This window comes from Macaca mulatta, chromosome 8 (assembly GCF_049350105.2).
Source record: "Macaca mulatta isolate MMU2019108-1 chromosome 8, T2T-MMU8v2.0, whole genome shotgun sequence".
Taxonomy (NCBI): domain Eukaryota; kingdom Metazoa; phylum Chordata; class Mammalia; order Primates; family Cercopithecidae; genus Macaca; species Macaca mulatta.
The window spans coordinates 78,112,758-78,129,647 of NC_133413.1; the positions used below are offsets into that span (position 1 = coordinate 78,112,758).

Genomic DNA, 16,890 nt, shown 5'->3' on the forward strand with positions numbered 1-16,890 from the left:
AAATGAGGATAGTTTATACCTCATAGTATTGTACTATTGTGGGGAATAAGTGAGATGATTAGTGTAAAGCTCTTAATTCTGTGCCTGCACTTTAATTAATGTTTACTTATTTTTTTTAAATGGCATTCTCAGAGTCTAAACATACATTGCTCTGTCTTGCTATATTTTTATTCATATATGGTGCACCTAATACCAAGGAAATGAAGAAGTGAATAATCTAAGGTTCTAATAAATTTTATGTTATATATATATGAGATGGAGTATTGCTCTGTTGTGCGATCTCAGCTCACTGCAGCCTCCGCCTCCTGGGTTCAAGCGATTCTCCTGCCTCAGTTTCCCAGGTAGCTGGGACTACAGGCGTGCGCCACCATGTCCAGCTAATTTTTGTATTTTTAGTAGAGACGGGGTTTCACCATGTTAGCCAGTATGGTCTTGATCTCTTGACCTCATCATCCGCCCGCCTCAGCCCAAATTCCTGGGATTACAGGCGTGAGCCACCGCTCCCGGCCTATGTTTATTATATTAAGAAACATAGTTGGCTTTTTCCATTTCATAATTTTCCATTTCCAATGCAAACCAAGTAATTAAACATCATTACTAGCCTAGATCTTAATTGAGAACATGAAATTTATTGAAGGGAAATCCTCAATTAATTTGTACATTTCTTGAGAAATGGGAAATTTGAAAATATTCCCTCCCACCATAATCAAATAAGACTCTACAGGGATAGAAAATGGATACTTTTTCTTATAATAAAGCAGGCTATGCCCTATTTTTTACTGTTTTCTATTGCCACAAAGTCAAATTGTGTGGGGTCTTTTTAAAGTCCATAGATATGTTCGCTCTAAGCAGCTGCCCTTCTCTTTGAAAACAGTTTCTATCCAGGCCCAAGTAGGCCTTGCTCAGAATCCTATGGCAGTTGACCTGAGCCTTGGGCTGTCTCAGGGACATTTCTTTAGCAGGTGCATTGTGATATTTTTCACAGCCAGCATAGTTTCTGTACAGGTGGGTTTGATGAGCATCTCTGGGAGTAAAAATCCAAAATGCCCAGTGTCACGTAGTTCGAAAGCAAATGCATAAGGTATTCCATTTTTGTAGGCCCAATCCATTGAGCTACCAGAGCTCACATCTAAAAGTTAAAACAAAAAAAAGATCAGCCTCACTAAAGAGTTGGTATAATTTTGTAAATGTATATACTGTATAGTATCTGCTTATTAAGCTTTACTAAATCCTTCCAATTAAATACTGTTTCAATAAGAATGATTTAACAGGAGCTCCTTGGCATCTGGTGCATGGAACTTATAAATCATCCCTTCAACCATCTTTAAGGATCCAGTCTACGTGTGAATGCCTTACCAGCATGAAGACCTCAAAATTTCTCAACCTCAATTCCAAAAACATTTATGTTCATCCCCACTTTATTCACCTACAAACAACCTATACTGGGAACTCTTTTTGTTTTTAGTTATCACTCAGTTCTTCTCTACTTCAATGTCTAGAATACTGAAATTGTGTTCTCAGAAACGTTTTTTAAAATTTTTTTTATTTTTTGAGATGGAGTCTCACTCTGTCACCCAGGCTGGAGTGCAGTGTCACGATCTTGGCTCACCGCAACCTCTGCCTCCTGGGTTCCAGTGATTCTCCTGCCTCAGCCTCCCAAGTATCTGGGATTACAGGGACTCACCACTATGCCCAGCTGATTTTTGTATTTGTAGTAGAGACAGGGTTTTACCATGTTGGCTATGTTGGTCTTGAACTCCTGGGCTCAATTGATCCTCCCGCCTTGGCCTCCCAAAGTGCTGGGATTACAGGTGTGAGCCACTGCTCCTGGCCCCAGAAAACCTCCTATTTCTTCCACCTCCCTGTGTTTCCACTCCGGCCTAACCTATTCTGTGCCTTTACTTAGATTGGTAGTTTCCAGATTCCTCCCTGTTTTCTTGTAGTTTCATTTGATTCTCTAGTTGGCCATGGTCATTTATTTCACTGAATTTCTCTCCAGACCCTCAACATGCCTGATTCCTGTCCTTTTTCTGCCTTTGTTTGGCTCATCCTCAATCCCTGGCCCAGTTTCTCTGCTTCCGCTAGGTGAGGGAGCTAGAGAAAGTCTTTGCTGAGCAGAGATCCTATGAAGTCACACTACCTCGTTACTGAAGTCTCTTTCTGCCCCCATGCTGCTCTAGGTTCCTTTTCTAGTTCGCTTACTGAAACTTTCCCATTCTCTTCTCATCTTCACTCTACACTGTCCCACTACTCTAGATCAGGGGTCCAAACCCCACTGGTGTGCTCTATAAGTTCCATGCATTGGTACCGGTCCGTGGCCTGTTAGAACTTGGGCTGCACAGTAGGAGGTGAGTGGTGGGTGAGCCAGTGAAGCTTCACCTGTATTTACAGCCACTCACTATCACTTGCATTACCGCCTGAGCTCTGCCTCTTATCAGATCAGTGGCAGCATTAGATTCTCATAAGAGCATGAGCCCTATCCTGAACTGCACATGTGAGGGATCTAGGTTGTGCGCTCCTTTTAAGAATCTTATGCCTGATGATCTGTCACTGTCTCCCATCACCCCTAGATGGGACTGTCTAGTTGCAGGAAAACAAGCTCAGGGCTCCCAATGATTCTACATTATGGTGAATTATATAATTATTTCATTATATATTACAATGTAATAATAATGGAAATAAAGTGCGCAACAAATGTAATGCACTTGAATCATCCCAAAACCATCCCTCCCCCACCCCACCGCTGTCTGTGGAATAACTGTCTTCCATGAAACCAGTCCCTGGTGCCAAAAAGGTTGGGGACTGCAGCTGTAGATGATTGCCCCATTGCCTCCTCTACTGACATTAGAGCCCTCTGACTTTCCCCCTTTGAGCTCAGAGGAAGAAATGCTCCCTGTCTTTCACATGTGTCACCCCTTGATACTGTTGGTTATTGTCGTCTCTGGTAGTAAAACGCCCTTTTCCATGACTTTGTGCTATTAATTATGCATCTGCATTGGTCCAAGTACTCAAGGACCCCTTTCCTACAGCACTTCCTTCACATTACCCTACCATATGCCCTTGGTTACCCTCTTCTTTTTCCTCTTTCTTTTGCTTTAGAACCCGAGGGAGAACCTATATATACTGTGTCTACATCCTCAACCACTTTCATTCTGGCTATTGCCTCTACCCGTGTATTAAACTTCCTTTTTGAAGATTACCAATGACCGCAGGTCTAGCCTCTTTTTCTGTTTTTTTGTTTTCCCCTCAGATCCCACTTTCAGTGTCTCCACAGCCTTTAACACAGCTGACAAGCCCTCTGGCTACTCTCTCCTTCTGGCTCCTGTGACCTTACACTCTTTAGCTTTTCAGCACAGAGTTGAAAGCAGGGAACTAGACGTACCCTGCAGCCTGGGCTGTATCTGATCCCACCACATAGTGAGTAACTTCTCTGTGCCTCAGTCTCCCTTTTTGAAAAAGAGACTGATGATAATACAGTACCTGCATAGCATAGGGTTGTTGGGAAAATTAAATAAAGTAATAAATCACTTGAAAGTACTCAAGATATATTAACTGTTATTATTTTGCCTCTTTATACCCCCGAGTGCATATGTAGTTTTTAGTCTAACAGGCTTTTAATAATAATTCATTAAATGATAAATGTTTCATGGAAAAACCTTTGTATACATTTTTCCTGAAATTTATATAATCCAGCTTGAGATAATCCTACTATTATTATCATTAAATTTTCAAAGCATGGTCATTTACTCAAAAAATATTGCTTTTATGCTATTTTTCCTAGGACAAGTTAGAGATGGAATTATTATTATTATTGTTATTTTTTCTTGAGCCAGAGTCTCCCTCTGTCACCCAGGCTGGAGTGCAGTGGTGCGATCTTGACACACTGCAACCTCTGTCCTCCTGGTTCAGGCGATTTTCCTGCCTCAGTCAACTAAGTAGCTGGGATTACAGGCGCCCCTCACCATACCAAGCTAATTTTTTGTAGTTTTAGTAGAGACAGGGTTTCACCATGTTGGCCAGGCTGGTCTTGAACTCCTGCTCAGGTGATCCACCCACCTCGACCTTCCAAAGTGCTGGGATTATAGGCGTGAGCCACCGTGCCAGGCCAGAGATGGAATTATTATATAAAGATGACAATTAAAATGACTGTTTCTCAGATTCCCTTTGCTTCAGTTAAGGACAGAAAATAGGCTGTGGCTTCAGTGTCCCTCTGGTTAGGGTACATTGGAACTACAAATAGTAGTCATAGTAGCCAAGTCAGAGACAACATGTGCCAACAGTTACATCATGGTGATGTGACAGCCTCATTTCTTTTTTTTTTTTTGAAACAGAGTCTCGCTCTGTCACCCAGGCTGGAGCACAATGGCACCATCTTGGCTCACTGCAATCTCTGCTCCTGGGGTTCAAGAGATTCTCCCGCCTCAGCCTCCCAATTAGCTGTGATTACAGGTGCTCCCTACATCTGCTTCCCTGGTTCAAGCGATTCTCCCGCCTCAGCCAACTGAGTAGCTGGGATTACAGGCATATGCCTCCATGCCTGGCTAATTTTTGTCTTTTTAGTAGAGAAGGGGTTTTGCCATGTTGGCCAGGCTAGTCTCGAACTCCTGACCTCAGATGATGCAACTGCTTTGGCCTCCCAAAGTGCTAGGATTACAGGCATGAGCCACAGAACCCGGCCGACTACCTCATTCCTGTGGTAATAGATTGTTCTCAGTAAATGTAATACTCTGACTGTGCCTCTATACAAAGTTGAAAAGGTAAACAGTAAGATCTAAAAAAATTAATGTTTAAAAATTGTTTATATATATTATGTTGGCATTAATTGGTAATATGATTTTTAAAATACAGTTTTTTTTCCCTTTCAAGGTGGCCACTGAAAACCAGTTCTAAAAAGGTCAACATGAGACCAATGATCATGGACTTTGAAAAAATAAATAAAACTATTGATACTCCTGACATTCTCATTATTAGAATAAACTTATTTGTCAATGTTAATTGACAAACCGAGTGTTTACTCTGAAGGCTGAAGAAAGTGAGTGGTAAAATATTAGGAATACAATGATAGGTAGATTAAAGAAGTCAAGGAGAATTTTGCTATTTAGAAGCATAATCAGATGTCACTACCTACACATATACATACAACATGTGTGTGTTTACCTTCATTTGCACACACATTCATATATACATGATTTCTTACTAGATTTTCCAAGTCATATAGTGAATACATTTTAGAGTTTAAAAGGCCCTGAATCCAATTCTTGTTACAGTTGTGGAAACTGAGGCCCAGGATTAATAAATACCTTGGCCTGGTTGACAGACCTGGCAGAATTAGGACTAGAATGCATATATTATGATTCTTTGTCTAAGTTCTTGCCATATACCCACTTGGAAGGACGTGCCATCCCTAAATAAGCCAGATCGGTATATTAATTGTTGAAAACATTGGAGATTGTAGCTACAGAAAGGGTAAGCCGACTTGTTTCTTCCTGCACGCAGCAAACAGTGAAGATTCCTCTAGGAGGGGTATTCTCACTATGAGAAGGGTGAGAAAATAGCCCTTTATCACCACAGACTTGGAATTCAAGGCTGCAGCGGGCCTAAATATACTCAACAAAGTAACCCCTATCTTCCATTGGTTTTACATACCCCCTATTTATTTCCTATTTCCCTAGAAAATTTACTGCCCTTAGCCAGATTTTTTTTTGTCCTGTTATCTATTCTCAAATTTATCATTCCTTGTCCAAAAAGTATAAAATCATCTTGCTTTGGCCACCTCTTTGGACTTCACTCTGTTGTGAAGATCCTGTACACATAGAATTAATAAAATTTGTATACTTTTCTCTTGTTTAACCTGCGTGGTGTCAATTTGGTTTCTAGATCCAGCTGCAGGGCCTACTTGGAGTGAAAGATGGGAGGTGACGGGGGATTGGGAGTGATCTCTGGCTCCACTATACATTTTTCTCCATGTAAAAAAAGAAATACTTTAAAATCACCTTTTAAGGGATAATTCAATGGAAGGTGCTACATAAGAAACAGCATTTCATAACAAGAACAGTAGCAGAAAGGAGTAAAAGGGAAGCAGTTGTAGGGCTGAAACATTTACTTCATTATCTTCCCATGGCCCACTTCCACCCTTGTAGTAGTTAGAATTGCTTAAGGAGCCCATTTTGGTATGTTCTACTGTCATAAGATCTCAACTGAGCTTGCAGTCATTACTGCACGCTTAGCATATTCTCTGCTTTGAATTTGTTTAAATGGGTAGAGTGATTTCTGTCAAGCTGTGTAAAACTAATCAGATATAAACTCCTATTTTCCTCAGCTAATTTGATAGTCAAAAATTTTACTTTAGGGAGAACACACTTTCTCCCTTCTAAAAGGAAATCATACAGGATATTGGTTCAAGAGAGAGGATTCTAACACAATGTACGCAGGAAACTTACACAATGTTGTGGAGGCTGGTCCATATCTGTATCGTACCCCATATACTGACTGAAGTGCATTCACAGCTTTATAGGCTGCAGATTCCTACGAGGGAAAATGGAGAAATTTTATATATTGTTGCATTGAAACTTTTTACATACACTGCTATGTTGTTTGAGCCTTATCGGTCATCAACAGATGGCTTCATTGGTTAAGATCTATATTCATTAATAATATTATATTACTCTTATGTCACACACTACATTTTGCGACATGTTTTAGAACACATTTCATTGATCTCACAACAAACCAGTGATCAATAATATTTCTATTTTATAGTTGAGAGAAGGAAGGCTCAGCAAGGTTAAATGGGTATGCAGAGTGGTTGAGCTAAGTACTCACATTTTCTGAGGCTGACTTAGTGTTCTATTCTCTTCACTTTGGTTCAAGGACACCTATTTTTTCTTTCTTTTTTTTTTTTTTTGAGACGGAGTCTCGCTCTATCACTCACACTGGAGTGCAGTGGCGCAATTTCAGCTCACTGAAACCTCTGCCTCCCGGGTTCAAGTGATTTTCCTGCCTCAGCCTCCTGAGTCGCTGGGACTACAGGCATGTGCCACCATGCCTGGCTAATTTTTTGTATTCTTAGTATAGGTGGAGTTTCACCATGCTAGCCAGGATGGTCTAGATCTCCTGGCCTTGTGATCGGCCCATCTTGGCCTCCCAAAGTGCTGGTATTACAGACGTGAGCCACTGCACCCGGCCAGGGACACCTATTTCTATAAGTTACAAAATACTTGGCAGGGCAGGGACCATGTCAGTCTCAGTCATAGCTCACAATCAGTACTTAGCAATATGCCTGTATACAACAGATGCTTGATCAATATTTCTTATATGAATGTTGAATAAGCATAAATCTGAAAGAGTATTAAGATAAGTATACTTTTCACTGGGTATGTACAAGGTATTTAGAACACATCTGAATCAATTAAGAAACCCTTTAATTCAGTAAGAATGACTTCTCTTACGCTATGTGCTTATCCTCACTGGGAATGGAAACAATTTTAGAATGCTCATGACTTATAAGGTTACATATGCCTCCCACAGAGGTTAGACAAGTACTGCTAAGAGGCAGAAAGTCTAAGGTGAACTTTTCCTACCAATGGAAAAAATTAGGAAAAATATTCAACACAATCGAAATACTAAAAGATGCATATTCTAACATGAACTAGAATGATACTCACTATCCTTTAAATATGGTATAAAAACACTGGTTTCAACAAGGAGTTAGAGAAGTATTATATGACAAGTGAGAGGAAAAGAAGAATGCTGAAACCAGAATACAACTCTCCCATTTCAACTTGCTTATGAATAATTTAATACTTAAATTGGAGCACTCCGGACAACATGGTGGTGTGTACTGGACTGAGTTTCAGTTTGCTGTCCTCATTCAGCTCAGAAATGCATGAGGCAGTATTTGCAGCAAATGTCACCATTTGTGGATATTCAGGGACCAGGCTCCAGAAGCTGGCAGACTATTTACTATTGATCTCACTGATGACGACATTCTTCTCATGGGAGCCAACAGAAAAGGAATATAAACACCATAATTAAATACCTTTATGGAGATTGTTCTAAGATTTTAACATCTTCTCCAATGGTCTCAGCAACATTCCATGGCAAGGACAGATATTTCTACATTTAGAAGATTATTGCACTCTGCTAGTGAGAAAACTTTGCTTCTCATTATTTAGGCTGACTAAACCCAAGGCAAACAAATCTAAAAAAAAAAAAAAAATCACTTTGCCTATTTACACAAAGGAGAGGCACAGTTTTAGCCTTTTGAGCTCACTGCACCTCTGCCACTTGGGTACTGGTGCATGTTGACTAGGGTTTAGATGTGATCTCTCCACAAAAACAAAACTCCATCATTTTTTCAAAGAATTATTTTACAGGGGGCCACAGCTAGACACCTAATTGAAAGGACTTACTGAAGTGATTCCTCTTTTCTCTACTCTATCCTGTTTCCAATTGTCAAAAAGTACCTAGACATCAGTTATTGGTCCTCAGCTAAGTAAATGGTGTGTGTGTGTGTGTGTGTGTGTGTGTGTATGTGTGTACGTGTGTGTGTATATATATATATATATATATTTTTTAGACAGAGTTTTGCTCTTGTCGCCCAGGCTGGAGTAAAATGGCGTGATCTTGGCTTACTGCAACCTCTGCCTACCAGGTTCAAGCGATTCTCCTGCCTCAGCTAATCCTGTAGCTGGGATTACAGGTACCCGTGACCACGCCTGGCTAATTTTTGTATTTTTAGTAGAGATGGGGTTTCACCATGTTGGCCAGGCTGGTCTCAAACTCCTGGCTTCAGGTGATCTGCCTGCCTTGGCCTCCCAAAATGGTGTACATTTTTATTTAAATATTTCCATATTTAAAGCAACTTAATGACTTAAAAAACATTGCCAGAAATACTGAATCTTACATATTGATGGAATATTTTTAAACAATTTTAATCAAATTTAATGGTTTCTGCTTAACATTCAGGGACTGTCTAGTTCCTGAGAATTATAATCATGATTTTAGTGACTAAGTTTATGATTAACTCTCTCCAGGATTTCTCAACAATGGCATTGTTGACATCTTAGACTGAATAATTCTTTGCTGTGGGTTCTGTCCTGTGCACTGTAGGGTGTTTAGCAGCATCCTTGGCCTATACCTGCTAGATGCCAGTAGCATCCCCCAACCCTGTTGTGCCAATGAAACATGTCTCTAGACATTGCCAGATGTCCACGGGGAGGCAAATTCATCCTTTTTTTTTTTTTTTCCTTTCTTTGAGACACAGTCTCACTCTATCACCCAGGCCGGAGTGCAGTAGCACAACCTTAGCTTACTGTAACCTCTGCCTCCTGGACTCAAGCAATCCTCTCACCTCTGCCTCCTGAGTTGCTGGGACTACAGGTATGCACCACTATGCCTGGCTAATTTTTAAAAATATTTTGTAGAGATGAGGTCTCACTACATTAATCAGGATGTTCTTGAACTCCTAGGCCCAAGTAATCCTCCAGCCTGGGCCTCCCAAAGTGCTGGGATTACAGGCACTAATGATCTATTTTATGCCACATCTTCCAATCCAAGACAAAGGAAAATAGGCTTAACTTAAAGTGGGAAGATAAACTTAAAATACGAAGAACATTCTCCTATGATAATTTTTTTTTTTTTTTTTTTTTTTTTTTTTTTTTTTTTTTTAAGACGGAGTCTTACTCTGTTGCTCAGGCTAGAATGCAGTGGTGCTATCTCGGCTCACTGCAAACCTCCACCTCCCAGGTTCAAGTGATTATCCTGCCTCAGCCTCCCAAGTAGCTGGGACTACAGGTGTCTGCCACCAGGCCCGGCTAATTTTTATATTTTTTATTTTAGAGATGGGGTTTCACCATGTTGCCCAGGCTGCTCTCAAATTCCTGGCGGCTTGGCCTCCCAAAGTGCTGGGATTACAGGTGTCAGCCACTCTGCCCGGCCCTCATACAATAATTTTTATATATTATATAGTCCACATCATCTGCTGTATGAATACAAACAGACACAGTGCCCACGTAAGAAAAGTTGAACATTTGCCTATAGGAATACTGTGATACAAATTGTTAGGATGCCAGGTCAACACAACAACAGCTATAGCAGCAGCAGCAACAAAAACAAAGTATATTTGACCCACAGAGCAGCTAAAGAATAGCAGTATAGAATATAATTATCACTTTTACAATAGTTCTAAAGAGGGAGAATTTGCTCAGAATTCTTGGAAGGCCAAGAACAAAATTCTCTTTTTGGACAGAATAAGTCTTCCCCAGGCCCTCCTAAAGTCTTAGACATCTAGATCAGAAATTCCTAAAACCCCAAGCAATTGGTGCAGGATTTGGAGTTTAAGGTGTAGGGAGAAAGGGAATGATTCTCTTCAATAAAATTTTAAATTCAAGTATAACATTTTTATAAAAAAAATAAATATTTGGTCCTTGTCCCTGGTTCTTGGCACACAGTTTCTAAAACCTCCTGGAATCTCCAGAGTGCTAAGGGTGTCTTTTGGATGGTAATGAGATGACTTGTGGCTGGAGGTCCCTAAGTAGCTTCAGGATGCAGGGTGCTGCCAGAAAGACCAAACTTCGTGATTAGAGAGTTAGAACTTTTAGCTCCATCCTTCACCCTCTGAGGAGAAGAGAGGGGCCAGAGATTGAGTAAAAACTCCAATGGCTAATGACTTAATCAATTAGACCTCCATAATGAAATCGCCATGAATACCCCTAAACAGCGGGATTTGGAGAGCATTTGGGTTAATGAGCACTTGATGTGCTGGGAGGTTGATGCACCCAGAGAAGGCACAGAAGCCCTGAGCCCCTTCCCCCGTACCTTGGCTTATGCATCTCTTCCATTTGGCGGTTCCTGAGTTGTGTGATTGATGGATTGAGAAGATAGGGTCTCACTCTGTCTCCGTGGCTGCAGGGCAGTGGCATGAACATGACTCACTGCAAACCTGACCTCCTGAGCTCAAGTGATACTCCTGTTCCAGCCTCCTGAGTAGCTGGGACCACAGGTATGTGGCACCACCATGCCTGGCTAATTTTTAATTTTTTTGTAGAGATGGGGGTCTCACCATGTTGTGCAGGCTGGTCTCAAATGTCTGGGCTCAAATGATACACCTGCCTGGGCCTTCCAAAGTACTGGGATTATAGGAGTGAGCCACTGTATCCAGCCAATTGTGTATCTTAAAAAAACCGGTGATAGTATGTAAAGCTCTTTCCTGAGCTCTGTGAGTCATTCTAGTGAATTATCAAATGAGAGGTGGGCTGGTAGGAACCTGCAATTCTGCAGCCAAGTCAGACAGGAATGTGGTTAACTTGGGAACCCCCTACTTGCTACTGGTGACTGAAGTGAGGGCAGTCGTGTGGGACTGAGTCCTTAAACCTGTGGAGTCTGATGCTAACTCTGGGTAGTGAGTGACCAAATGGAATTCAATTGTTGGACACCCAAGTGGTGTTGGAGAAGTGGTACTGGAAAAAGACATTACACATTTGGTGTCAAGAGGCCAAAAAAGCCCTAAAATATACATGTAGAAGAGTACACCGTTTTTGAGTTGATTGCTCAACAAATGATCAAAAATTGAACACATTCATGTAACCACCACCCAGGTCAAGGAATAGAACTTCAGCAGCAACCCAATTTCCTCCCAATCACTGTACCCCCTCCTTTTTCCCAAAGGTAAGTGCCACCTGACTTCTAGCACTGTATATTAGTTTTTCTTGGTTTTTGAACTTCATAGGCTTTTAGATGCTATAGGCTCTGAAATGACTCACTTAGTGATGAATGATGCCCCATAGTGAACAGCTTGTTGGGTTTCTGATATAAGGAGAGAAAGAAACTCTGCTTTTTCATTTTTAAGTAATCTTAAGCCTGAAAGTCTGTTCATTCTGTTAGACAAGTACTAACTTGTCAGATACATACCCAAAGACTTAGTAGCATTAAGCAAACAGCACTTATAAATTAAAACCTGCTTTTAACTAATGAGAGTCAATCTATAATTTATGAACAATCGTTTACTCAATAAAGTTAATTACAGCCTTGCATACATGACCAGAGCTATGATACTAATCAAATCCACCCTGACATTTTCTGTGTAACCTGTGGTAAGAATACAAATAGGTTTGAAAGGATTGTATTTGAGAAGCAGCACTACGGTTAAAAGCAACAGCTATGGAACTAGAGTTGGGGCTGAATCCTGGCTATGAGACTTAGTAGTTGTGTGTTCTCCATCTAATTACTTAATCTCTTAGCTTCTAGCTTCTTTATCTATAAAGTGGGGATAATAAAAGCTGCCTCATATGATTGTTATGAAGAATAAATGAATCAATACATGTAAAATACTTATTAGGATAACACAAACATTTGTTTGCCATTATCATTAGTACTTAGAACCATCTTAGCTTCAGAAAAGCAGCATGAAGCCTGATGCACATGCACAGGGTCAAATACTTACCACACAGCTAAAATTGGGAATTGTTGCATATTTGTAAGAATAGGGATACAGCAACATCTGAGCATATGCATGAAAGGAGAGATAAGCCCTAATGTGCTTTCTGTGTTTTCGAAGGAAGTTAGCTACAGCCTTCACTTCTGGCTCAGATTCTGGAAAAGGGCCACAGTATGTATCGTCACAAGGGTGCATAGAAGCTCCTTCATCTGCAAGTCAGAAAAGAAAATGGGGTAAGGAAGTAGGCAGAGAAGAAACAAGAAACACAAATCAGCACTGTTAAGCTGTGATTTTGCTTTTATTTCTGCAAACATATGGTATTATTAAGCAATTCATCTAACTTCTCATTTATGGAAATCAATACAAAAGTTCCAAGGTGACTCAAGTTCCCATGCACAATAGGAGGGCCTGAATGGAAACCAGGTACTGATTTTTCAAGTTTGAACCTGCACAAACTACTCTAAAGAAATTGTTCTATCAGCTGTCACTTCTAGCTGCACCTAGCAACTTGAACAATAGTACAGCAAGTGTTCAACAAATATTTGTTGAATAAGTTAATGTCAGTTAGAAAGAAAAGGCTAGACATATGTAAAGGTATCTGATAAGATACAAATACTGATATAGCAAGAACATAAAGACAGGCCAGAAATAATTTCACCAATTTCTATTATACTTTTAGAACAGCACTATCCAAACTAGTTTTGTAAAACCAGGAGGCTTTTCTAGTTATCTTGGTTAGAGTTTAGTTATGAAATCTTCAAAACAAAATTTTAATAACTTTTGAATTAAAAGTCAAATTATATAGCGTATACTTAAGAGGTCCAAGGAAGGAAGGAAGGAAAATAAGAATCACTAGAACAATCACAAAGTATTACGGTTCTAAGAAAATTTGGAAATAATTACATTTTCCATAGTTATTTGCCATATGAGGCCACTAATGTCTCTTCCCTACCTCTAGAAAATGATAATTCTCTCCACAAACTAGTAGAAAATGTTTGGTGGTTCTGTGATGTAGTCAAATTCTACTGAACATAAAAAGACAGCCCAGTCAAATTGGGCTACATCTTGAGGACCATAAGTGTAGTTTATGCTGCAGTGAAGACAAGAGTCAAGATGGGGAACTTACAGCAATTGGGGTTTTCCTCCTTTGAATCTCATCCTGGAGATGCCTCAGAAGCAAGTGGGCTATAGGTGGAACTCAGAATGTAACATAAAAACTATAGCTGGGCAGGGTGTGGTGGCTTAGGCTTGTAATCCCAGCACTTTGGGAGGCTGAGGCGGGTGGATCACAAAGTCAGGAGACCATCCTGGCTAACACGGTGAAACCCCATGTCTACTAAAAATACAAAAAAATTAGTCGGGCATGGTGGCGGGCACCTGTAGTCCCAGCTACTCAGGAGGCTGAGGCAGGAGAATGGTGTGAACCCAGGAGGCGGACTTGCAGTGAGCGGAGCTTGCACCATTGCACTCCAGCCTGGGCTACAGAGAAGACTCCGTCTCAAAACAAAACAAAACAAAAAAAAACTATAGCTGATACTCTGGAGGGAATGGAAAAAAATAAAGAGAGATCTGTGGAATACAGACCCAAAGCACTGGAAAGGCAAGATCACAAACTAAACAACTAATTCTGGAGGGAGCAGAACTGATGAGCCAGAGAAAACAAGAATTTACAATAATCCTAATAAATATTCTCAAGGGCATGTAGGAGGGCACTGGAAACAAATAGGGACAAGGAGTTATAAAAAAAGGACCAATCAGATATAGTAGAAACAAACTATTTAATTCAGGGTTGAATGAATACAGTTGATGAATGAATTAATAAGACGGAGAGTGGTTTGAAACATTCCCAGAAGGCATTGGGAAGAGTAAAGAATAGGAAAAATGAGAGAAAAATGAAAGGGCATGAAAAATAAAACAAATATCAATATGTGATTAATGGGAGCCTTAGAACGAAAGGAAAAAATAAAGTTAAATATTTGAAGAACTGCTAATTAAAATTTTTCCACAATTTTTTTTTTGTGTGGGGGGGATGGAGTCTCACTTTGTCACTCAGGCTGGCATGCAGTGGTGCAATCTCAGCTCACTGCAACCTCTGCCTCCTTGGGTTCAAGTGATTCTCTTGCCTCAGCCTCCTGAGTACCTGAGATTACAGATGCCCTGCCACCACACCTGGCTAATTTTTGTATTTTGGGGGGAGACGGGGTTCCACCATGTTGGCCAGGCTGGTCTTGAACTCCTGACCTCAAGTGATCTGCCCGCCTTGGCCTCTGAAAGTGCTGGGATTACAGGCATGAGCCACCATGCCCAGCTAAAAACGTCTCCACAAATAAGGAAAGATTGAACAGACTTATTGTGCACCAAACAAAAGAGATAGAGAGGAAAATATCAACACTTTGACAAATTATAGTGAAATTTAAGAAAAGAAAACAATTCTAGAGAGAAAAAGCAGGTCATTTAGAAAGGAACAAGAATTCCATTCACATTTGACTTTTCAACAGCAACATTAAAGTAATAAATCCAATGTATTTATTAAAAAGGAATTTTGAATCTAGGCTTCTATATCTAGAAGCCTAGAATCCAGTCAGCTGGATTCTCACTGCAATGTGAGAGTGAAATAACGATGTTCTCTAGCATCTAAAAGGCCTCAAAAGAATATACCATACACTGACATACTTTGAAAACACCCCTGAAGAAAGTATTCCAACAAAATAATGAGTAACTCCAGAGAGCCTATCTGGTATGAGAATTGCAGGTTAATAAGTAGCTTAGTAACATCTGCTATCTAAATAAGCAATATTGAAAGGGTGGAGGGGTGGGAAGTATAATGATCTAGGTATCAAATCCTAGGAAACAACAAATTGATGGAAAAATAAAGAGGGGGGTGGGCAGGGAAGCCAAAAGCATGCTAGATTGTTGGTCTATTTTGAAAAGGAGATATAGATACTGATTAAATTTAGAAATTGATGGGAAAAAACAAACCTAAGTATGGGTATTAAGTTAGGAATAACCACCAGAATCAGAAAAATAGCACACAGACTTCATAACTAATGGAATTAACTTTGAACCATTTAATTGAAGGTAGTAAAGAAGGAAAAAAGAAAAAAGAAGAAACAGGGCCAGCTGCAATGGCTTACACCTTAATCCCAGCACTTTGGGAGGCCAAGGTTGGAGGACTGCTTGAGATCAGGAATTTGAGACCAGCTGGCCAACACAGTGAGATCCCATCTCTACAAAAATTAAAAAAAGTTAGCCAGGTATGGTGGCACACACCATAGTAGTCCTAGCTACTCGAAAGGCAGAGGCAGGATCGCCTGAGCCCAGGAGTTCGAAGTTACAGTGAGTTGTGATGGTGACATTGCACTCTAGTCTGGGTGACAGAGCAATACTGTGTCTTAAAAGAAAAGAGGCTGAGTGTGGTGGCTCATGCGTGTAATCCCAGCACTTTGGGAGCCAGGGCAGGTGGATCACCTGAGGTAAGGAGCTTGAGACCTGCCTGGCCAACATGGTGAAACCCCATTTCTACTAAAAATACAAAAAAATTAGCCAGGTGTGGTGGTGCATGTCTGTAATTCCAGTTATTTGGAAGGCTGAGGCAGGAGAATCACTTGAACCCGGGAGGCAGAAGTTTAAGTGAACTGAGATCACACCATTGCACTCCAGCCTGGGTGACAAGAGCGAGACTCCATCTCAAAAAAAAAGAAAGAAAAGAAACACTGGAAAACAGAGAACAGGAATACAGGAATTAAGACAGCAGAAATGTCTTAAAGTAACAGTGATTATGAAGAATGCTAATAGGTGAACTACTTGATCAAATGACTGATTTTATTTTATTTATTTTTTACCTCCAATCCTGCAGAAAATGATTTAAAAATTATTTTTAATAGAGGTGAGGTCTTGCTATGTTGCCCAGGCTGGTGTTGAATTCCTGAGCTCAAGCAATCCTTCCACCCTGGATTCCCAAAATACTGAGATTACAGGCATGAGCCATAGTGCCTGGCCTGATGTTTTCATATAGAAAAATAAAGAAGATCCATAGAAAAACATGTGGTGTAAGTAGATATACCAGATGTCTGCTTTTAGTACTGGGGCAGCCTTGGTATTTGTATTAGTTTCCTAAGGCTGCCATAACACATTACTACAAAGTAAGCCACTTAAAATAACAGAAATTTATTCTCTTACAGTTCTTGAGGCTAAAAGTCTGAAATCAAGGTGTCAGCAGAGCCATCTACCTTCTGAATTCTCTATGGAAGAATCCTTCCTTGCTTCTTCCTAGCTTCTGGTGGTTCTTGGCAATCCTTGGCATTTCTTGGTTTGTGGATGCATTCCAGCCATGTATCACTTAAAGAAAGACATGCCAGGTATGGTGGCTCACGCCTGTAATCACAACACTTTGGGAGGCTGAGGTGGGTGGATCGCTTGAGGTCAGGAGTTTGAGACCAGGCTGGCCAACATGG

The 16,890-nt window shown here is 40.4% G+C and overlaps 1 protein-coding gene across 2 annotated transcripts in view; it reads right to left on the minus strand.

The window, feature by feature from the left end:
• Positions 1 to 609: 609 nt before the first annotated feature.
• The window catches only part of CPA6 (carboxypeptidase A6), a 310,643-nt gene continuing 294,362 nt past the window's right edge, over positions 610 to 16,890 (minus strand). For both annotated transcript variants that reach the window (XM_015145505.3, XM_077943755.1), the window contains exons 9-11: positions 12,443 to 12,645; positions 6,441 to 6,525; positions 610 to 1,129 (exon numbers count right to left, since the gene is read on the minus strand). In XM_015145505.3, coding sequence (XP_015000991.2) covers positions 942 to 1,129; positions 6,441 to 6,525; positions 12,443 to 12,645 — 476 coding nt within the window. In that variant the 3' untranslated portion in view covers positions 610 to 941. The remainder of the gene's footprint in view (positions 1,130 to 6,440; positions 6,526 to 12,442; positions 12,646 to 16,890) is intronic.